Source organism: Carassius carassius, chromosome 50 (assembly GCF_963082965.1).
Source record: "Carassius carassius chromosome 50, fCarCar2.1, whole genome shotgun sequence".
Taxonomy (NCBI): domain Eukaryota; kingdom Metazoa; phylum Chordata; class Actinopteri; order Cypriniformes; family Cyprinidae; genus Carassius; species Carassius carassius.
Window position 1 is genome coordinate 16,686,494 of NC_081804.1, and position 24,839 is coordinate 16,711,332.

General features: G+C 42.9%; 2 gene segments (V, D, J or C); both read left to right on the forward strand.

Moving 5' to 3' along the window:
* Positions 1-24,839, forward strand: part of LOC132133603 (immunoglobulin kappa variable 1-8-like) — a 141,965-nt gene that overhangs the window by 49,374 nt on the left and 67,752 nt on the right.
* Positions 12,032-12,752, forward strand: LOC132133273 (Ig kappa chain V region 3381-like). The segment is given in 2 exon segments: positions 12,032-12,250; positions 12,343-12,752. Coding segments are annotated over 2 exon segments (375 nt in total).

A 24,839-nucleotide genomic window follows, 5' to 3' on the forward strand; every position in this document is an offset into this window, starting at 1 on the left:
TCTTAATGCACATTTTATCAGTTGAATAACATATTATATTTGACTGTCCCACATTAGTCAAAACATGCTGTCCCACTTTTGAAACATCCTTTTCTAAAGTAGGACAACAAAGATTTCTTTAAATAGAAAATATCCTTAACACATTTTAAGAATATAATTGCAAAAATTGATGTATAAATTCATCACAAATATAATTTGATAACAATTTAGAACATTGTTTTATTTGATAACAGATTTGTATCCTTAACATTAATTTAGTCTAAATCCTATGTCAATGTCATTTCAGTGAACTTTACAAGAGGTACTTTCCTGTTTGTTGATTTTCTTGACCACATTTCTGACATAATTTCCAGAAAGTCAAGTAATTTCAATAACTTGACACCCCTTCTTGAATGTTGTAAAAGACGAGATAAGCACACTACACTAATCCATCCTACTAAACTCATCTCTATATATGCTACAGTTTAGCAGAAAATGCACACTGGCTGTTCATGCAGGGTTCGTCTTCCATTATGCTTGAGATACATGATAGCAGCTCAAGTTGTTGCGAGTCCTGCCCTCTTCTTTGCATTATCAGCACATGCTTCAGTGCTCTGAGAGAGTTTATAGTGCTGTGAGTTTAACACTTCATGACTGAGAACAGAACACAATCTTCATCATCACACAAGACACAACAACAACAATGAACAACATCATCATCCTCATCTGCACTCTTCTTTGTTGTGTACAAGGTACATAATGATAGTTGATGAAGCAGTATAATTAATAAAGTTAGCTAATATATACTGTATATTATGACATGGAACCAAATGTTTGTATTTGCCCTGGTGTACATACTGTATATGAATCCGATAAATTTATCTTTCAGGCTCCATCGGACAGATCACAGTTACTCAAACTCCTGCAGTTCAAACAACTAAAGCAGGACAGACAGTAGTGATGAGATGCACCGCCAGCACTCCTTTAACAGGCTGCAGCCCACCATGTATGTCCTGGTACTAACAGAAACCTGAAGAAGCTCCTAAACTCTTGATATATTTGATTAACACCCTCCAGTCAGGAACTCCATCTAGATTCAGTGGCAGTGGATCTGGCAGTGATTCCACTCTGACCATCAGTGGAGTCCAGGCTGAAGATACAGGAGATTATTACTGTCAGAGTTTTCACTACCCAAACAGTAAACGTGTGTTCACACAGTGATAAAGAGTCGTACAAAAACCTCCGTCAGTCAGAGTCACAGTGACTGCACTGATACAGCTGAGAGATACTGCAGCTGCTGATTAACACAACACACAACACTGATCAGTGAACAAACACTAATAACATGATAGCATTCCAGTCAGAATCGTGTATTTCTGAAGAGAATGAATCTGTGTTCTAACTAATGTATATTCATGTGCATAGCTATGTCACATGATAAAAATAAAAAATTTGCTTGATTTGCTAAATACTTTTTCAGTAAGAAAAATAAATAAAATAACAAAACGTACTCGGTTACTAACGTAACCTCGGTTCTCTCTAGAAGAGGGCTTCGCACCCTCCATGCCACTTCCCGCCGAAACGGGTGTGGCCTAGACCTATAAAGGGAACTCGAAAAGGCTGACTCACCTGATTTATTTCATCGCCGAAGCGAACCAGAGTGAATCGTACGCACGGCAGAGAATGCAGTACTCGTTCCCTCTTCTAGAGAGAACCGAGGTTACGTTAGTAGCAGAGTACGTTCTCTTACGAGAGTTCTCTCGTACTGCGTCTTAGCTAAGACGCTACGGGAACCCAATGTAAAGCGCAGTGCGTGCAGGGATCACACACCAATAAACCTGGAAGCGACGCCCAGGATTTACAGTGCACAATCACCAGAGGGACTCACAGAGAGTCCTAGAACAGGAGGGGGGGGGGCTCCATCCCATATCTAGCAGCGTCCATAGACGCGGCAATATGACATCACATAATCAAGGCAAGGCCTGACCAATGTGGCAATGTGGGTCTTGCGTAATACTGCCCATATAACAGTTGGCAGCGCATAGCGCTTGTGATCTCAGAGTTCCAATCAGGACCCTGATTCAACTATACCGACAGCAGCTTTGCTTGCAGGGCGGGAACCTCCAGGTTATAGAACCTGATAAATGTAGACAGCGAGGCCCATCCTGCCGCCATACATATATCCTGTAAGGAGATCCCACTAGACCACGCCCACGACGAGGCGACGCCTCTTGTGGAGTGTGCTCTGACGCCCAGTGGGCACTGAAGGCACCTGGAAGCGTAAGCTAACGCTATAGCATCAACTATCCATCTGGATAGGCTCTGTCTTGAAACAGCCATTCCCTTGGAACGTCCACTGAACGAGACAAACAGCTGCTCAGTCTGTCTGAAGACAGCGGAGCGAGACACATGAGCTCTTAAAGCCCTAACAGGGCAAAGAAGGCTCGAGTCTCCATCCTCTCCTGACACCGACAGGGCAGACAGGGAAATAACCTGAGCCCGAAACGGCGTGTTGAGGGATTTCGGCACATAACCGTGCCTAGGTTTGAGTATGACCCTTGAGTCATTAGGCCCAAACTCCAAGCACGTCGGGCTCACCGAGAGCGCGTGCAGGTCACCCACATGCTTCACTGAAGCAAGAGCCAACAAGAACACTGTCTTGAATGACAGATATTTGAGGCTAATCGTTTGGATAGGCTCGAAAGGGGAACCTTTCATGGCCTCCAAAACCATCGAGAGGTCCCATACAGGGACTGACGGAGGTCTGGGAGGATTCAGCCTCCTAGCTCCTCTAAGGAAGCGGATGACCAAATCGTTCCTTCCTATTGACTGACCGAGCGTTGTCTCAGAAAACGCTGCCATAGCCGCCACGTAAACTTTGAGCGTGGAGGGGGCTCTGCCCTTTTCCAACAGCTCCTGTAGGAAGGAGAGAACCTCCGTCACCTCACAACTAAGGGGTGAACTTCCCCGAGCTGTGCACCAGCTGGAGAATACTGACCACTTCGAGGCATATAGCCATCGAGTCGACGGAGCTCTAGCCTGAGTGATAGTTTTTAGCACTCCCACTGAGAGATCAGCGGGTAACCGTTGAGCGCCCACACATGGAGGGACCACAACACCGGTTGAGGGTGCCAAATCGAGCCCCTGGCCTGCGAGAGGAGGTCCCTCCTCAACGGCACTGGTTGGTTCTTCCAAAGTGGTGCTACAAGCAGTACTGAGGATCTTGTTTCCCTCCCCCGTTCTATCACCTGCGGAAGGAGGGAGACGGGGGGAAAAGCAAAGAGCGGGCAGCGTGGCCACCTTTGTGACAGCGCGCTTTCGATCTTGGAAAAGAACGCGGGGCAGTGAGAACGTTCTGCCAAACTGTACAGGTTTCGGGACCTGAGACTGCCCTGGCGATTTATGTAGAACACCACAGACATATTGTCTGAACGGAATAAGACGTGGTGGCCCTTGATTCGGGGACAAAAGCGCGTCAGCGCGTTCTCTACTGCCAGCATTTCCAGACAGTTGATATGTTGGAGCTTTTCCCATTCTGACCACAGGCCAAAGAACGGTCTGCCCTCGAGCAGCGCTCCCCATCCCGAAGTGGAGGCGTCCGTCGACACCATTTTCACTTTCGAGGAAGTCCCCAGGCTTACACCTGATTGGTACCAGTCGGTCGCTGTCCAAGGTTTCAAGGTTGTAACACAGCTCTGATTGACCTTGAGACGCAACTGACCGGATATCCACGCTCTGCGCGGTACTCGCGCTTTCAGCCAGAACTGCAAGGGGCGCATGCGGAGCAGGCCCAACTGAAGAACTGGTGATGCTGAGGCCATGAGACCTAGCATCTTCTGAAATTCTCTGAGCGAGAAGGTCGCGCCGCAGCGGAGAGAGCTCGCTGCGCGCTGAATGCCCAACGCGCGCTGTGGCGACAGCCGCGCCGTCATGGAGCGTGAGTCCAGAGCTATACCCAAGAACAGTATCGTCTGACTGGGGTTCAGCAAACTCTTCGTCCAGTTGACACTGAGACCAAGTTTCTCGAGGTGATCGAGTAAAATGGCCCTGTGTTCCACGAGCTCTGATCGTGATTGAGCCAGAATCAGCCAGTCGTCCAAATAGTTCAGCACTCGCATGCCTCTGAGTCTGAGAGGAGCGAGCGCTGCGTCCATGCACTTCGTAAACGTACGAGGAGCCATGGACAAGCCGAACGGCAGGACTGTATACTGGTATGTCTGGCCCTCGAAGGCGAATCTCAAGTATCGCCTGTGACGTGACGCTATCTGTATTTGAAAATACACGTCCTTCAGATCTATCGACATGAACCAGTCTCCTCTGCGAATATGCGCGAGGAGTCTCCTGGTTGTAAGCATTTTGAAACTGCGTTTCGCCAATGCTTTGTTCAGCTGTCTTAGATCCAGTATGGGTCTGAAACCCCTGTCTTTCTTGGGCACTAGAAAGTATATGCTGTACAGCCCCCCTTCGCTTTGAGCTTGAGATACAGGCTCCACAGCCCCTTTGCTCAACAGTTTTGATATTTCGGCTCGAAGTAGGTGTGCTACTTCTGTTTTGACCGTAGTTTCAACGCGCGCTAAGAAGCGCGGAGGGCGTCGAAAAAACTGTAGCGAGTAGCCTCTCTTTATAATGTCTAGCACCCAATCCGACCCTGGAAGCGCGGACCATGCGTCTGCATGAATGGCTAAGGGTTGGATGTGCTGTAACATGGGCGTTATGCCTGTGACATTTGAGGTGGGGATTGCGCTGATCACAGCGGGCAGATCGCTCGTCCTCGACCCCTCCACGGTGCTTAACCGAGTGAGGGAGGGCTGAGCGGGTCCTGTGGGATCTATGATCTATGACCTAATAAATAAATATAGACTGTAAGCGTTAAAACAAATGATAAAGTCTGAAGGCTATTTAATATCGCCGTTTAAAAATATTATTCTAGTGTAAATTATTTCTTAATTTTGATAAAACACTAAATAAGGCAGAATCTACACTCACCTAAAGGATTATTATGAACAACATACATACAAATTGTAGCCTCTTTTTCCTATTTGTAGTGGAGATGAGTGGTACCCGGTGGGGTCTTCTGCTGTTGTAGCCCATCCGCCTCAGAGTTTCGTGTTGTGGCTTCATTTGGAGTTCAGGAGATTGTCTTGACCAGGACCACACCCCTAAATACATTGAAGCAACTGCCATGTGATTGGTAGATTAGATAATTGCTTTAATGAGAAATTGAAACAGGTGTTCCTAATAATTCTTTAGGTGAGTGTTTATATAGACCCAATAGGCTTAATATACCCTTTGGTGCATAACGTCCATTGGTATCGCAGAAAAATATTGTTAAAATCTGAGGCCCTGTCCACACAAACACGGGTATTTTTATAACCGTGACTTTTTTTACGCGGTTCGGCCTTTCGTCCACACGAAAACGCAGTTTCAGGGCACCGAACCCAAACATTTTTTAAAACTACGGCCAGGGTGAGCATTTTCAGAAACGCCGGTTGCAGTGTTGCCGTGTGGACAGTATAACCGGGGTGTTTGCCTTGCGACGTCAGAGTGTGCGCCGTTATCTGCTGTGTTTGACGTCAGATTGTGCGCCGCTGACTGCTTCTGATTGGCCAAGGTGACTTTACAATTTGGGTTATATCGCCACCTGCTGGTGTGGCATGCTCTTGACAGTGCTTGATAGCATGTTTTTGCGTTTTCATGTGGACGGGATTTTTTTTTTAAACGCAGGAGGAAAAACTCCGGTTATAAAAATACCCGTGTCCGTGTGGACTAGGCCTGACTAAAAGTATTTCTGAGGTCCTATTTAGCTGATATATATATATATATATATATATATATATATATATATATATATATATATATATATCCTCTTACTGCTGCCTTTTTTAATATATGATGCAATATCTAAACAAAAAATAGATACAAAGACAATAATTAAATGGAGTCTTAGATGGTACTTTGGGGGTTCATCACTTGGTGGTTGGGTCATGGTAATCTGGCTAATCTGATTCTCTCATCTGATTTTCACACACAACTTCAGCATGGATGTGTTTAGTTCAACCGGAACCGGGAACACTTCCCATAACACCCGATGTACTTGCTACATCATTAGATGTATGGCATCTACGCTAATATTATAGCATCAACTATAGTCTGTTTCTCTCTTATTCCGAGGTCACCGTTGCCACCAGATCCAGTCTGTATCCAGATCAGAGGGTCACTGCATTCACCCGGATCCAGTACGTATCCAGACAAGATGGTGGATCATCACCTAGAAAGGACCTCTACATCCCTGAAAGACAGCGGAGACCAGGACAACTAGAGCCCCAGATACAGATCCCCTGTAAAGACCTTGTCTCAGATGACCACCAGGACAAGACCACAGGAAACAGAGGATTCTTCTGACAATCTGACTTTGCTGCAGCCTGGAATTGAACTACTGGTTTTTTCTGGTCAGAGGAGAACTGGCTACGACTGAGCCTGGTTTCTCCCAAGGTTTTTTTTTCTCCATTCTTTCACCGATGGAGTTTCGGTTCCTTGCCGCCGTCGTCTCTGGCTTGCTTAGTTGGGGTCACTTCATCTTCAGCGATATCGTTGACTTGATTGCAAATAAATGCACAGACACTATTTAAACTGAACAGAGATGACATCACTGAATTCAATGATGAACTGCCTTTAACTATCATTTTGCATTATTGACACTGTTTTCTTAATGAATGTTGTTCAGTTGCTTTGACGCAATGTATTTTGTTTAAAGCGCTATATAAATAAAGGTGACTTGACTTGACTTGAATTGACTGCGTCTCATCACAACAGTCAACAGTCGATTCAAACATTAAGAGCACAGTTTGACTGCTGAGAGTCTCAGTGTGAACTGATGAATATGAACAAACCTCATCTCTCCATGAGTCCAACTCTACTGACTCATTTCAGAGAATAAAGAGTCAAAGAGTCAAACAGTCAAACTCAAATCTGAGTGATTGTGTTCCTCTTAGAACAGAGCAGCTCCATCAGCAGATGTTCAGCATCCTCACAGGAGCTTCATGATACAGTAAAACTACACAGAGTCAACAAACAGACAACCAACAGTGATCTTAGGAAATGTTTCAGTGTTTGAGGTTCATAATTTGACTAAATTCCTGTTTCATTATTTGCTTCATCTGAAAGTGAAGTGAAGTGACATTCAGCCAAGTATGGTGACCCATACTCAGAATTTGTGCTCTGCATTTAACCCATCCGAAGTGCACACACACAGAGCAGTGAACACACACACACACTGTGAACACACACCCGGAGCAGTGGGCAGCCATTTATGCTGCGGCGCCCAGGGAGCAGTTGGGGGTTCAATGCCTTGCTCAAGGGCACCTAAGTCGTGGTACTGAGGGTGGAGAGAGCACTGTACATGCACTCCCCCCACCCACAATTCCTGCCGGCCCGAGACTCGAACTCACAACCCTTCGATTGTGAGTCCAATTCTCTAACTACTAGGCCACGACTTACACTTACATCTGCAGGTGTTTTCACGATTTAGTGAGTAAAATTTCATTATAAAATATGAGTTAGAATTTCCAAAATGTCCCTACAAACGATTTATAAAACCATTTGCACTACAATATCCCTAAACGCATCCCACATTATGAATCTTAGTATCTTACTTCATCTTAAATTCAAGCACAATGTGAACAAACACAGCCACAAATAGTTGTTCTCCGCGAACATCGCTCTAAACTCAGGGCTGCAGAGAGGAAATAGCATAAATCAAGAAACTCTGCCGACCTCAGTGTGTATCAGTCTCTCCTCTTTTCCTTCTCTGCAGATGTCTTCACTGCTAAAACATCCTACTACCACAAAATTAACAGCTTTTGTGATGCTCGGACACTCTTCAAAACTTTCTCTTCTCTTCTTAATCCACCTCCACCACCTCCTCCATCAACTCTTACAGCGGACGACTTTGCAGTTTTCTTCACAAATAAGACAAGAACCATCAGTGACCAATTCTCCACACAGCAGACTGAGGACAACTTCACAACGACCGATGCACACTCTTTCTCCTCCTTCTCCCCACTCTAAGAGATGGATGTTTCAAAGCTTATCCTGTCCAATCATCCTACTACTTGTCCACTTGATCCGATCCCCACTCACCTCCTTCAAGCGATCTCTTCTTCAGTCATACCTTCGCTTACTCATATTATCAACTCTTAAGCTTCACAGACCACATACTGCAGATTTGCCTTATACAACATTAGGAAGATTAGACCCTTCCTGTCAGAGCAAGCCACCCAACTTCTTGTCCAAGCTCTTGTTCTCTCCAGACTGGACTGTTGTAATGCTCACCTGGCGGGCCTTCCTGCATGTACTTTCAAGCCTCTGCAATTGATCCAGACTGCAACAATGAGGGTTGTCTTCAATGAGCCAAAAAAAAGCTCACGTTACTCCTCTCCTCATCAGGTTACACTGGCGATCTCCTCATTCGCCAGCAAAAACCTGTTTACTCCATTTGAGCTTGTTTTTCATATAGCCTCATGTTAAGTGCAAGTGTCCGATACAATACCAACACTGACGACACAGTGTTGTTTAATTATTGATTTTTTCCCCTTTTCTTTATTTTTTCCCCATGTGTTTAAGTAGCCTATAGAGCAGTGGTCTCCAACGTGGTGCCCGCGGGCACCTGGTAGCCCGCGTGGAGTCTCTGAGTCGCCCGCCGAGCACGTTCTATAAATAGCCTGAATTGTAATCTTTCATTTTTTTTTTTATGATAACGTTATAAAATGAGAAAATAACTATTGGTGACATTTCATATACCATTAAAACATAATAAAATAATTCAATAATTTAAAATATTTAGAATCTGCACGTCTCTCTCTCTCTCTCTCTCGCTCGCTCTACGTCTCGCGCGCGCGCACCTCTCTGTCTCTCTGTTGTCTCTCTGTTGTCTCTCTCTCTCTCTCGCTCGCTCTGCGTCTCGTGCACGCACCTCTCTTGTTCTCTCTGCGTAACGCGCGGCAGAAGAGCAGCGTTTTAATTTAGTTAAACACAGATATTATGTTGCTTTTCTAATTTTACATGCAAGTATGTAAAGTAGGGCTGCACGATGTGTCGTTTAAGCATCGATATCGCGATGTATGTATCCACGATAGTCACATCGCAGGATGTGCGATGTAGGCTGTCGTAGTTGATACGTTATTCAATAACTGTACGGGCCAGCTGCTCCCCTGCCCTTGACAGTGTGATTCGCGGATTAATTGCACAGCTTAACCATCATAGAGTGAAAGTTTATAATTGACATGACTGAAAACCACATGCAAGTTTAACAGGGCAGAGAGAGAGGGAGCGCGAGAGAGACAGCGAGAGCGCGGCGAGAGAGACAGAGAGAGCGCGCGAGTGAGACAGAGAGAGAGAGAGAGAGCGCGCGAGAGAGACAGACAGAGAGAGAGAGAGAGCGCGCGCACGAGAGAGAGAGAGAGAGCGCGCGCGCGAGAGACAGGGAGAGAGAGCGCGCGCGCGAGAGACAGAGAGAGAGAGAGCGCGCGCGAGAGAGACAGAGAGAGAGCCAGAGAGAGAGCGCGCGCGCGCGAGAGAGAGACAGACAGACAGAGAGTACATTAGAAGTACCATCAATGTTTATAGAACTGTATATGGATTTACTTTGCATGTAATTTTTTTTTCTTATGAATGTAAATGTGAATGTAAGAATGTAAGTGTGCTCACCCCATTTTTGTTTGTAAGAAAAAATATCGCAATATATATCGCAGAAAAATAAAATATCGCAATGTCATTTTTTCCCAATATCGTGCAGCCCTAATGTAAAGTATATCATTCAGTCACTATTTCATATTTATGCCGTTGTTCTTTCTCCCTTTGCCCCCGTGATTTTGTCTATATCGCGATGACCCCACATTTTTTAGGACAAAAACGCCTATTTTTAGGACAAAAAAACTTGTCTTATATTCGGGTATATATGGTAATTATATATTCAATAGTCATAATATTTAACAATATTACTGTTTGTTGTTGTATTTTTCAAAACTTGAAACTGTGTGTGTGTGTGTGTGTGTGTGTGTGTGTGTGTGTGTGTGCGCGCGCATGTGTGTGCCTATATCAAACAAGTAGCCCGCAAAACTATTTTATCCCTTCAGGGAGCCCTCACTCACAAAAAGGTTGGAGACCCCTGCTATAGAGTGTGTCATGAAATTGTTTTATTTGTCAACACCCACAACAGACATCATATTGTGTGTATTTGATTGCTTAAGCTCAACAAACTACGAAAAACAACTCATATAATAGGCTACTCGCGAGGCGGCTTTATACGCGTGAACTTTGGATGTGACTGTGAGGGCACATAATACAGCCTTCGGAGCGCGCGAGTACCATATGGCTTAAAATACTGAAAAATATGTGCAAATTATACATTTTTGTGACAATGCAACAATGACCCGATTAGTCAAGTGACTGTTCTGTCAGCTGTCCCGAGATGCGAGTGAAGTCTTGTGTCGGCGCGTGCTGCAGGTCACTGTGCAGACGAGATGCGCTGATGAGAAGCGCGCGAGAGAGTTCATGGATTTGAAGACTGGTTTCGAATGAATTATTTAATCTTACATTTTGCGTGGATTAATTTTATTATTCAAACCTACAAGCTATGTTGAATAAATGCAGGAATTTTCCTCATTATAAACTTGAAAGCTGCGAGAATTATTAAAACCATGCGGCATAGCTACACAGTCCCCCACCGAAATTTAGGACTCTATTATACAGAGATTTGTAAAATAAAATTCCACAACTTTTTCAAAACGTTTTTAGGCCTGGAAATTGTTGTTTTAAAATTGCATGGCATTTCCATGTTATTCATGAACATACAGACCCTAAAAGCAACTGATGCATGCAGTCAATCACTTAAAATGCTGACCAATGTGATTGCGCGAGTGCTCCGTCACCTCTCCCTCCTGTAATCACATGCATCCGGCATCCGTTACCCCGCTTTGTTCAAGGACCTCGCAATTTACAAATTAAGCACTGTAGAGTCCCAGTTTCATGTTTGTTAGCCCAGGACATTTTACAAATCCAGAGCAAACGATGTTCTACGGCCATGTCCGGAATAAAGAGTAGCCTATCCATGTCACACAGTAAGATTTAGGATTTTGACCATATACCTCGCAGTCACAGACCGTATCAACGTCAGTGAGCTATACTAATTGTATTTCGCCACACAATAGGCATCACTGTGGCCTCAACCCTTTGCCTTCACTTACTCTGAGCTCGATTGCTATGTCTGAGGTAAACCACACCCTCCTCATTACCCTACGCAGGAAGAAATGTAGGAATAAATAAATGAATAAATAAATAAATGTATAAATAAATAAAGGTATAAATAAATACATGTAAAAATAAATAAATGTAGAAATTAATAAATGTATAAATAAATAAAAGAATAAATAAATAAATATGGAAAAAATAAATATATACATAAATATGGAAATAAATGTATAAATAATTATTTATTTTCATTTTTTTGCTTCTTTTCTATGTATATTTATTTATATATTTATTTATTTATTTATTCTTATTTACATTTATTTGTATATTTATTTATGTATTTATTTATTTTTAAAATTGGCAGCTCTGGCATTCCATACTGCACTCATGAGCAAAGAAAACCAGTATAGGTTTGACTGTTTTTTAATTTATTTATTTATATATTTAAATACAATTTCACCAATCTGTGCTTTTTTTTTTTTTTTTTTTTTTTTTTGACTTCGGTAATATTAATCAGTTTACTGAAGGATTGATAGCGAAAACATTAAGAGTGCAATACATTTTTAAGATGGAATTGCACAGAAAATTATTTATTATAAAAGATAAAAAGAAATATCACCTCAGTTTTCATTCTCACATCAGACTGGTTCACATGTATGAATCTATATGCTTTTGAGAGCAAACAATCTTTAATTTTATTAGTTATTTTATCAACTCAGTAAAATAATCAAACATTCATTGTAGAGAGTGTATTTTTAGTTTATATTCATCACAAAGTATGTTTTGTAGAACATGGACATGCATGAAGAAATCAATCTGAGGTCTGAGACTGACAGCTGTCTGTTCTGTGTGTGAAGAGCATTTACATAGAGACACTTTGCATGAGAGTGTTTATAGTGCTGTGAGTTTAACACTTCATGACTGAGAGCAGAACAGAACACAATCTTCATCATCACACAAGACACAACAACAACAATGAACAACATCATCATCCTCATCTGGACTCTCACACTGTTTGCTCAAGGTTTGTAGCAAAACTTTCATAGAGACAATTATTATTTTAAAATGTGATATAGACATTATTTTTAATTCTTATCCTTTGTTCCTTTCTTTCAGACTGTAGAGGACAGATCACTATAACTCAGAGTCCATCAATAACAGCAGCTCAACCAGGACAAGATGTCAGAATAAACTGTAAAACCAGTAGTTCAGTGTATAATGGTAATTATTTAGCCTGGTATTTACAGAAACCTGGAGAAGCTCCTAAACTCCTCATATATTATATATCAACCCGTTACACTGGAACTTCATCTAGATTCAGTGGCAGTGGATCTAACAGTGATTTCACTCTGACCATCAGTGGAGTCCAGACTGAAGATACAGGAGACTATTACTGTCAGAGTGAGCACTCTATTAGTGGTAGCTGGGTGTTCACACAGTGATAAAGAGTCGTACAAAAATCTCCATCAGTCAGAGTCACAGTGACTGCACTGATACAGCTGAGAGATACTGCAGCTGCTGATGGATGTTATTTCTTATAACAGTCTCGTTCACTCAAAAATGTTGAAGTCTTGTACTGATTTGTGTCTTTTTTTTGGATATTTGGTCTATTTTACACACAACTTCACCATGGATGTATTTAATTTATCATTCAGAATGATCCACCATTTAACAATCCATTGAAATCTCATGATACTCATGCAGGGAAACAACAGCCAGAGTCCTCATGTCCTTTCAATCCAGAATTACACAAAATTAGTTCTTCATGATTTCCTTTTATGTGTCATGAAACATTAAAAATTAATTTTTCATTTTTTCTTCTCCTTCCACAGTGAGAATCTCAAATGATGTGTTGTGTTAAGAATCATTCTGTGATTGAAAGGCAGTGGTGAAAAGTATGTTTTGGAGTTCACACAACCAAATAACATTCACACATTTCTCATAATTCAGTAAAATTATAGCTTGATTGGAATTAACCCAAAAATATTCTGCTCACAAGTGATATTTACCTAGGTTTTCCACTTTGATCAGTTCTTTATTGGGGAAAATTGTTCAGTGGAAATGAAACCACAGTCATAGTCAGAATAATAAATATCATATTGTATTGTAATTTATTATAATGAATTTTATATTTTACAATTGAAAGTCATAACAAAGAAGCATTTGAAAAGCAAAAACACATTCATGAAGAATTCAGTTTTAATATGAGATTCAAATAACCAAAGAAAATTTTCATTTAAATTTACTCTTGGGACATAAAAGTGCAGGAAATACTTGTGTAGGGCTGAAGTAAGAGACAGGTTTAGTGTTGATGTTAACAGCAGGGTTTGTCACCCTCTGCTGGTGTAGTGTCGATGTTAACAGCGGGGTTTGTCTCCCTCTGCTGGTGTAGTGTCGATGTTAACAGTGGGGTTTGTCTCCCTCTGCTGGTGTAGTGTCAATGTTAACAGCAGGGGTTTGTCTCCCTCTGCTGGTGTAGTGTTGATGTTAACAGCGGGGTTTGTCTCCCTCTGCTGGAGTAGTGTCGATGTTAATCGAAGGGTTTGTCTCCCTCTGCTGGTGTAGTGTCGATGTTAACAGCTGGGTTCGTCTCCCTCTACTGATGTAGTGTTGATGTCAACAGCGGGGTTCATCTCCCTCTGCTGGTGTAGGGTTGATGTTAACAGCGGGGTTTGTCTCTCTCTGCTGATGTAGTGTCGATGTTAACGGCGGGGTTTGTCTCCCTCTGCTGGTGTAGTGTCGATGTTAACGGCGGGGATTGTCTCCCTCTGCTGGTGAAGTGTTGATGTCAACAGCGGGGTTTGTCTCCCTCTGCTGATGTAGTGTCGATGTTAACGGCGGGGTTTGTCTCCCTCTGCTGGTGTAGTGTTGATGTTAACACCGGGGTTTGTCTCCCTCTGCTGGTGTAGTGTTGATGTTAACACCGGGGTTTGTCTCCCTCTGCTGGTGTAGTGTTGATGTTAACAGCGGGGTTTGTCTCCCTCTGCTGGTGTAGTGTCGTTGTTAACAGCGGGGTTTGTTTCCCTCTGCTGGTGAAGTGTTGATGTCAACAGCGGGGTTTGTCTTCCTCTGCTGGTGTAGTGTCGATGTTAACGGCGGGGTTTGTCTCCCTCTGCTGGTGAAGTGTTGATGTCAACATCAGGGTTCGTCTCCCTCTGCTGGTGTAGTGTTGATGTTAACAGTGGGCTTCGTCTCCTTCTGCTGGTGTAGTTTTGATATTAAATAATGAAGATGGATTTGAAACTACATAGGTTTCTTTTTCTTAAGTTACTGTGTCCTTTAATATGTTGTTTAAAACTATGTAATCAAATGAGTGCAATAAAAGTAAGTGCCCTTAATTTGAATGGTGCCAGAGATATTAAAAAAGAGCACTATTATTTGAGTTAATTACCCAGAAGTATATTGATATAACTTTTATACAGGTAACACACAGTGATCGCTTGAATTAAACTGACTGGAAGAAAATGGGAAGGGGAAGTGTACCTCTCACATTTGAGCTCCATAAAAGGCGGATTGACCATTCTTTTTACAAAGAAGTTTTTGCCAATTTCATGTGAGATAAAGATAATGGTATCTGTTAGGTTATTAGTTTTACAAGCAAAATTAGAAAAATGTAATTTAGATTTTCTAAATCTATATGCTCCTAAAAATAGTGCTGAAAGAATTGCATTCTTTAAAGATGTCAGTGTTTTTTTTATTACAAAATTGTAATAAAGATGATTATCTTTTTTTGAGGGGGGGGGGGGGGGGGTTAACTGTAAATGATGAAAATGATGCTCTTGATAGGAACCATTTGGAACCTCATACTGTTTCAAGTCGTGTAATGCGTGAATTGATTGAAACCCACAGTTTGTGTGATGTGTGGAGGGAGCTGATATTCTCAATGTTACCCAGAAAACAGGATACAGGTTTAACTCTTTTGAAATACTTCTGCTAAATGTTACACTGTCAGACATGCAAAAGAAATCTAATGTATCTCTTGCTCTGGCTACTGTGTATAGACCACCAGGGCCGTATACAGAATTCCTAAAAGAACTTGCAGATTTCCTCTCAGACCTTCTAGTTACAGTTGATAAGGCGCTAATCATGGGAGATTTTAATATTCACGTTGATAATACAAATGATACATTAGGACTTGCGTTTACTGACCTAATAAACTCCTTTGGAGTCAAGCAAAATGTCACCGGGCCCACTCATCGTTTTAATCATATACTAGATTTAATTATATCTCATGGAATCGATCTTACTGCTATAGATATTGTACCCCAATGTGATGATATTACAGACCATTTCCTTGTATCGTGCATGCTGCGTATAACTGATATGTCTCAGCTTTACCGTCTGGGCAGAACTATTGTTCCAGCCACCAAAGAAAGATTCGCAAATAACCTGCCTGATCTATCTCAACTGCTATTTGTACCCAAAAATACACATGAATTAGATGAAATTACTGACAACATGGGCACTATTTTCTCTAATACATTAGAAGCTGTTGCCTCCATCAAATTGAAAAAGGTTAGAGAAAAACGTATTGTGCCATGGTATAACAGTAATACTCACTCTCTCAAGAAAGAAACTCGTAGTCTTGAACGCAAATGGAGAAAAACTAACTTGGAAGTTTTTAGAATTGCATGGAAAAAGAGTATGTCCAGCTATCGACAGGCTCTAAAAACTGCTAGGGCAGAGCATATCCACAAACTCATTGAAAATAACCAAAACAATCCAAGGTTTTTATTTATCACAGTGGCTAAATTAACAAATTACAAGAAGCCACCTTATTCAAATATTCCACCAACGTTAAATAGTAATGACTTTATGAATTTCTTCACTGATAAAATAGATAACATTAGAAATACAATAGCGAATGTAGATTCTACAGTGTCTAACACTTCAGTTTCATCCATCGCACCCAAAGATAAACTGCAGTGCTTTACAACTATAGGACAGGAAGAGCTAAATAAACGTATCACTGTATCTAAACCAACAACATGTTTATTAGATCCTGTACCCACTAAATTACCGAAAGAGTTGTTACCTGTAGCCGAAGAACCACTTCTCAATATCATTAACTCGTCGTTATCTTTAGGTCACGTCCCAAAACCATTTAAGCTGGCGGTTATCAAGCCTCTTATTAAGAAACCAAAACTAGATCCTAGTGTATTGGCAAATTATAGGCCTATTTCAAATCTTCCATTTATTTCTAAAATTTTAGAAAAAGTTGTGTCTGCTCAATTGAGCACCTTCCTGCATAAAAATGATCTGTATGAAGAATTTCAGTCAGGTTTTAGGCCCCACCATAGCACAGAAACTGCACTTGTTAAAATTACAAATGACCTGCTTCTTGCGTCAGATCAAGGCTGCATCTCATTTCTAGTCTTACTTGATCTTAGTGCTGCGTTCGACACCATAGATCATGACATACTCATAGATCGATTACAAAACTATACAGGTATTCAAGGGCAGGCTCTAAGATGGTTTAGATCCTACCTGTCCGATCGCTACCATTTTGTTTACTTAAATGGGGTGTCATCTCATTTATCATCAGTAAAATATGGAGTGCCACAAGGATCCGTCCTAGGTCCCCTTCTATTTTCAATATACATGTTGCCCCTTGGTAATATTATTAGAAAATACGGAATTAGCTTCCACTGGTATGCTGATGATACTCAGCTATATATCTCAACGAGACCAGATTAAACTTCTCAATTATCTAAGCTGACAGAGTGTGTTAAAAATGTAAAAGATTGGATGACAAATACATTTCTCCAATTAAATTCGTATAAGACAGAGATATTAATTATTGGACCAAAAAACACTACACAGAATCTTGTAGATTACAATCTGCAACTAGACGGATGTACTGTTACTTCCTCTACAGTCAGAAATCTGGGTGTTATATTAGACAGCAATTTGTCTTTTGAAAATCATATTTCCAATATTACAAAAACTGCATTCTTCCATCTTAGAAACATTGCCAAGCTACGAAACACGTTATCTGTTTCTGATGCAGAAAAGCTAGTTCATGCATTCATGACCTCTAGACTGGACTATTGTAATGCACTTCTAGGTGGTTGTCCTGCTTTGTCAATAAACAAGCTACAGGTAGTCCAAAATGCAGCAGCTAGAGTCCTTACGAGGTCAAGAAAATATGATCATATTACCCCAATTTTACAGTCTCTACACTGGCTACCTATTAAGTTCCGTATCAGTTACAAATTATCATTACTTACATATAAGGCCCTAAATGGTTTAGCTCCTGCGTACCTAACTAGCCTTCTACCACGCTACAACCCATCACGCTCCCTAAGGTCACAAAACGCTGGACTTTTGGTAGTTCCTAGGATAGCACAGTCCACTAAAGGAGGTAGAGCTTTCTCACATTTGGATCCCAAACTCTGAAATAGCCTTCCTGATAATGTTCGGGGTTCAGACACACTCTGTCTGTTTAAATCTAGATTAAAAACGCATCTCTTTCGCCAAGCATTCGAATAATGTATCTCTTTAAATTGTGAGTGTAGTTGCATCTGATCAAATGTGCATTTTTATTCATTAGCCTGGGTTAAACTAATTTTACTTTGTTGGATCAGCAGCTATGCTAATGATGTCTCTATTTTGTTTCTATGTTTTGCCACGGGATTTACATCTTGGTTGAGTTTAAATATTACAAAGAGATGCAAGATTTGGATACCTTTATATTGCAGTGGTGTTTTAATGAGTTTTTTTGTACTGTGTTTAAGGGAGATTTAATTTTTAGCTTTTTGGTGTGTTAAATGGTTGTGTGATAATGGTTTGATGTTATCAACGGGTCAAGTCTCCGTTACCAGCTTTAAAATGACGTTTTGGTACTAGTAGAAGAGGCATTGGATGAGAAGCGGAAGAAATAGTCCTACTCACAATAGCGATTCAAGTACAAAAAACAGATGAATCCCTTTAAATAAATAATCGGATTGATGTCTTGAGGTGTGGTAACCGTAGTATAAGCTGAATAATTGACTCCGGACTGTTAAATTATTAGAAAAATAATGCACACCCGATAATTGTGCATTATTTTTCTAATAATTGAATGGCCCGTCATCTATTATTCATTACTTAATGTATAGATCAAATGTAATAATTAAACATAAATGTAGACGTAAATTGAATCAGTTTAGTAAAATATTGTGCTTCATAAAGTTAAAAAGTGTAAAAAGTTATCAATTTAAGGCAAATATAAAAAAATATAATAATATGCTGATTAAAGTAATAAATGATAAAGCACTGATGAGACTGCTTCAGAATAAATTACATTTGTTACAAAAAAAAATACAAATTCCCCTCGGACAAGTAACTTTTTTACTCGGACAAGTGAATGATTTCTTCATATCGCATACATCTCCATTTCTTTTTCTTGTTCGTCATGATATATTTTTCAGCTCAGAATCAGATTTGGATCAGTTCTTGTATTAACAGGGAACTTGAACTCGTAGCTCAATGCTGAACTTGAAGAAGTTGTCAGGGAAGCTGAAGTCCTTCAAAGGTTCAGCACTTGACAGGTAATATTGAACACATTTAGTTATAACTGATTTACTTTAATTAATGTATCCTTACCTTATGTGTTAATAACCTTCCTTATAGTCCTTCCTTTCAAATATTTAGTTCACAGATCATTTCTAACACACTGTCTCAACATGTATGTATTAAAACAACAACAACGTTTTACTTTTTCTTTATTTCAGCTGAATAGGAAGACCATGGACCTGTCAAACTCTTGTCAACCCCGTCTTGTTTGTGGAGAGGGATGAATTTGACCATCTTGTGTGTTTGCGGACAAGACCAAAAGCTGCAAAGGCAAACATTTCCAGTGGTACGTCTCTGTCGGTCTGAACCTTGACAGAACTTTACTTTGATGTTTTTTTTTTTTTTTTTTTACTTTTTTACATACCCCACGACCCCATCAGTACAAGCCCTGTGCTACGTCAAAGTATTAATTAATAATTCAAACAATTTCAGCAAATTCATATGATATTGTACAAGCTTACTCTCCAGCTTTTCCTCCTGCTGTCATTGACCATTGCCTCAGCTCTCATGGAGACTGTGCCCATTGTAAGTAGTCAGAGCATTTATATCATAAAGTTTATATTGAGTCCACTGTATTATTTATTAGCGCCGTCTTAACCCGTTCTAACAGTACATGATATCTGTCCACACCTCACAGTCTGCCTTTATTTCCATGTTGATTTTAATTGAACACATCTGTCTAAAAGCAAGTTTGGAAATGCTGTTTAACTTGTGATGTGACACATCAGATCTTCAGTTAATTTGGGCAAAATAGATCATTTAAGGCTGTTCGCACCCAGAATAGTAACTACGATAACTATTTTAGCATCCACACCAACAGACGATAAAGTTATGTTTATTATTATACACTCTGCAGTGATGTTTTTGTCATGCTCAAGCTTGTTAAACGCAGGTGCATTCTGATTGACTGTTTTTATTGTTCATCAGCTGGAAAATATATTCCAATGATGTTGTTCCTCTGTGTCATTAAATGTTACATGAAAATTGTTACCAATGATGTTGTTCCTCTGTGTCATTAAATGTTAAATAGTTGCAGTATGGACTTATCCTTGGTGTGAAGAGGTCTTTAAACTGCTTAGAACACTCCTGCTCGCATGTTATCATGTAGAAAATAATTGAGAATAATGTAGCATGAAGATACAGCTTTCTTTCCTCTCATTTAGTTAAACTTAAACACAAGATTCTGCCTGTTTCTCTTCATCTTAGTCCTTTACTCTCTCCACTCACTCACACATTCTCTTTTGCTCTGTTTTAAGGTAGAACAGACCGGATGGTTGCATGATGGCCTTTTTCAGTTTTGTCAACTGAACGTCTACTAGGCTCAGCAAGTTCTTGTCATGATCAGCCCTCTCCAAGAAAGGTTTGTAGAAAATTGTAATCAATATTCATTTAATCCTCTAACCTTTTGGTGCATTAACTTAATTATATCTGTCTTAATGCATATGTTTAACCAGCAATACTAATTAAATATGGGGTTAATAGACATCTTTTTGTTTTACAGCTGAAGAGCAAAAACACAAAGAACATCAGTCCTGTTGGGGACGAGGAATGAACATGGCTCTATTGTCCCCAAACAGAAAAGACTAAGGTTCTCATTCCCATTGTGACCAGTTTGGTCACATCACTCCATAAAACATTCCTCCAGAGCTCCACAGGTCCACACAAATGAATTTTTATCAAGTTCAAGTTGGCTTTTTGTTCTTCTTGATCAAGAGTGGTATTTATCAAGATGTCTCAACATGAAGGCCATACTTGTCTAGTGTTCTTCTTACACACTGCATTGAAATGGTTTTCCTCCTTTCATCGGGTCATCTTGCAAGTCTTTGGCTGTACATTGCAGGTTTTTTCTCAGTTGCTCTTGTCACGGTGTGACAAAAATCGGAACGGGACTAAGTTCCTTGTGAATGCAGTGTTATTTAGAGATCTCCAGTGAACACCTGTCTCTATGCACTGCGAATCTGTTGCCATGGCAGCAAGGCCAATTGCCCGATTGACAGCAGGTGTGGAGTAATTACAGGGAGCGCTGTGAGAGGGACACGTGTCTTGATGGGGCTTTAAAACGGAGAGGAAGCAGACTGTGAGGTGGGTTCTCCTTCCGTGAGATACGGTGTTTGTCGACGGGTTGTTCTTTTTATTGAGGCTGGGCTGTGGAGCGGGCGAAGATCGAAGCTGAGAAGTAGAAAGAAGATAGTGAAGGATTTGTCAGCGAAAACCCAAGGAGCATCGTCAGCAGTGGGAAAGACGCAAAGTGATGAGTATTGGATCCGTTGTTTATATGCACTAACACTGAAGTGGTGTTGAGAGTTTGTAAAGTGTGTGGCACGAGTGAACTAGTACACCGAGTGAATTGTTGATCTGTCTCCAACGTCTGTCCTCCCCTTTGCCGAATGCGACAATAGCTGCACCCGTCTTCTGCTTTCTCTGGAGAGAAGTTGAGCCCTTGCAAAAGACGAGACTTGATTTGGTGGGAGAAAGACCGGTGGGTGAGTGCTGGCCCGAATGCACGGTGTGCGAGTGGAGATGCAGTGCCTGAAGTGACGATTCACACGGTTTGTGTTATGGAGTGAAGTTTATTGTGTGGAGAAGTAATAGTAGTCTGCTGTGCACTCTCCCCCTACAGTCTTTCACCCGCTGTCTCCAAGGAAGGGCTTCTAATACAACAAGTGCCCAACTTACTACTTCGAGACAACCCGGCTCTGTCAATGCTGAATGTTTCATGTACTGTTGAACAGATAAACCCTGGTGCTCTGTTACAGTGCACAGCCAAAGTGGAGCGTTTCACTCAAAGTGTCTTCCCCGCCTGGTGGTCTCTACACGCCCCTATTGAAAGCCTCTGCCCTGTTCAGAAAGAGAGAAGGTATTCCAATGCTGAATGTTTCATGTACTGTTGAAGAGATAAACCCTGGCGCTTCGTTACAGTGCACAGCCCAAGTGGAGCGTCTCGCTCAAAGTATTCTCCCCGCCTGGTGGTCTCCAATCGCCCTATTGAAAGTCTCAGCCCTGTTCAGAAAGATAGAAGGTATTTCAGCTGAATGTTTCATATACGGTTGAACAGTTAAACCCTGCTACATTGTTATAGTGTAGAGCCGAAGTGGAGCGTCTCGCTCAAAGTGTCCTCCCCGCCTGGTGGTCTCCACACGCCCTAATTGGAAGCCTCTGCCCTGTTCAGAAAGAGAGAAGGTATTTCAGCTGAATGTTTCATATACTGTTGAACAGTTAAACCCTGCTACATTGTTACAGTGCACAGCCGAAGTGGAGCGTCTCGCTCAAAGTGTCCTCCCTGCCTGGTGGTCTCCACACGCCCTAATTGGAAGCCTCTGCCCTGTTCAGAAAGAGAGAAGGTATTTCAGCTGAATGTTTCATATACTGTGGAACAGTTAAACCCTGCTACATTGTTACAATGTACAGCCGAAGTGGAGCGTCTCACTCAAAGTGTCCTCCCCGCCTGGTGGTCTCCACACGCCCTAATCAAAAGCCTCTGCTCTGTTCAGAAAGAGAGAAGGTATTTCAGCTGAATGTTTCATATACTGTGGAACAGTTAAACCCTGCTACATTGTTACAGTGTACAGCCGAAGTGGAGCGTCTCGCTCAAAGTGTTCTTCCTGCCTGGTGGTCTCCACACGCCCTCGCTGCAAGCCTCTGCCCCTGTTCGGAGAGGAAGGTATTATATCTGAGCGCCTCATGTACTGTTAACAGTTAGAGTTAGAGCTGTATCGTCGCAGTGCACAGCCGAAGGGGAGCCCCCGTCCAAAAGGGCTACTCCCGTCTGGTGGTTCCTACGGGCCTCACTCAAGTTCCGCCTCCCCCTTGAGGAAAGGGTAACCCCACCTGAGTATCCTCACCTGTTGGTGTCAGCTAACTGTGTCGTTCTAGGGAATAGCCGAAGCACGTGCCTCGATCGAAGTGTCCTCCTGCTGTCTAAAGGTCTCCTCTCGCCCAGGCTAAAAACCCCCGTTCTACTCCTGCCCGGCGTAGAAGACACCTACCGGGGTATACTTTCCTGTTTCCTCTCCTGACCCGGGCCGCTCGTCACCTGTTCACCTGCGTCCCGTCCGAGTCTGAGACAACCGTCCCCTGAGTACCTACCTCCGGAGCAGTATCAGTGACTCGCTTCACCCCCGCACCTGAATACCTACCTGGTTCCAGCCCGAATGGGGTCCGTATAACCACGACCTCCTCTTGAGTCCTGTAAAGAGTATTTACCCAGTGACCTACCTAGGCGGTGCGAGTACCCCCCCTGATCCCCCTTCAACAAACCACAGGCCCGCCACGACTGTTCCCCCCTCTAAGGTCCAGAAGACTACCGAACTCCCTCTGGCGGCAAGAAAGAAGATTTTAATTAGGGCTTTTCCAATTTACTGTTTTTAACTTAATAAAGAAAACTGTTATTCCCTTACTTCCTTGTCTGTCTGGTCCTTGACACGTTCCTCGAGGTGGGTCCCCAGTTTCAGGGGTGGGTGCAGTCTGGCTTGGCCCACCCCGACCTGTGACAGAACTTGGCGTAGTCGGCAGGGTGACCACCTCGAGTTGAGCGATCAAGGACGTAGATGGCAGAAGAAGAAGAGCCAGTGGCCCGACAGCCAGTCATGCCTTTCTTTATGGGGGCCCCGTGGGCCCAGAAGTACGGAGGTCCGGGATCAGAATTGAGCCTGTCAGCATGGAAGACCCAGGTTGATTACCTGGCAGGGCTCCAAGGGCTAAGCGCCCCTCAGAAGGTACAGTTTGTGTTAAATTCGTTGGAGGGAGAAGCAAGAAGAGAAGTACAGGCAGCGCCGGAAGCAACCTGAACCACAGTCCAAGCCATCTTTGATTTTGTCACAGGGCAATACGGAGACACCACCCCGGTAGCTGTCCTGAGAACACAATTCTTTAATGTAGGCAAGGGCCTCGACAAACTGTTCGGCCATTCGCGTTGCAACTGAGGGAACAGTTTGCCAGGCTAAAGGGAAGACAGGATCACGGCCTGGGGGACGACGAAACCCTATTGCGAGATCAGTTTCTGTTAGGATTACGGGAGGGTCCCGTGCGTCAGAGTCTGCGGGTGCAACTGAGACGGAATCCTGACCTCACGTTCGAAGAGCTGCGGCGAGAGGCTCTAGCCCTCGAGAGCGTGGATCCCCCCAGCTGTCTGGCTGCGAACGCTGTTAGTGGGCCTTCGGGCCCTGTTACTTCCGATTGGAAGCATGCCCTCCGGGAAGAATTGAAAAGGGATATCCGTGAGCAAATGTCTGATCTGTCTAAGTCTGTCGTCGAAGAACTCCGCCGAGAACGCCTCCATTCATTACCCTCACCGAGGGAGCGAGCCTACTCTGACGGGAGTCGCCCTCCAGAACGTCATTTCACCCGATCCATGGGTCCCTGATTCCAGTGGGATGGACAGGGGCGTCCTATCTGTAACGGTTGTGGAGAAGCCGGACATTACATTCGTCAGTGCCCCTCCAGACGCACTTCGCAGGGGGGTTTTTAGAGTCTCCGGCCACTGTGGGTCAAGTGATCGGGACCCCCTTTTCAGACCCCTCGTCTTCCAAACTGTCTAAGGAACGCCTGGTGGGCCGTTGTCCGTTCATCATGGTTCAAGTCAATGGCCAGAAGGTGCAGTGCCTGTTGGACACGGGGTCGCAAGTCACTCTGTTCGTGGAGAGCCTAGTCCAGGAGCTATTCGGCATCCAGGGCCGGCAGACGACCGAAGCCCCCTGGTTAACTCTGCGAGGGGCCAATGGTCTCGACATCCCGTACGTGGGATACGTGGTGACAGACCTAGAAATTCATGGCATGGTTGTACCCCAGAAGGGAGTGGTGGTGGTTTGCGACGCGTGCCTGGGGTCTCATCGCGCCCTGCTGGGCATGAATGTCATTTCCGAATGCTGGGAGGGGCTGTTCCAGAGCAGGCCGGCCCGAGCGACTGCGACACCCGAGGGCAGAGAATGGGATCGCATTAGAGCTGACTGTCGCCGAGTTTGCCTGACTGAACAGCAGGGGGACCGGGAGAGCACTGGAAGAGTGGCTCTCCGCTATGCTTTGTCCATCCCGGCTCGAAGCGAGGCGATGGTCTGGGT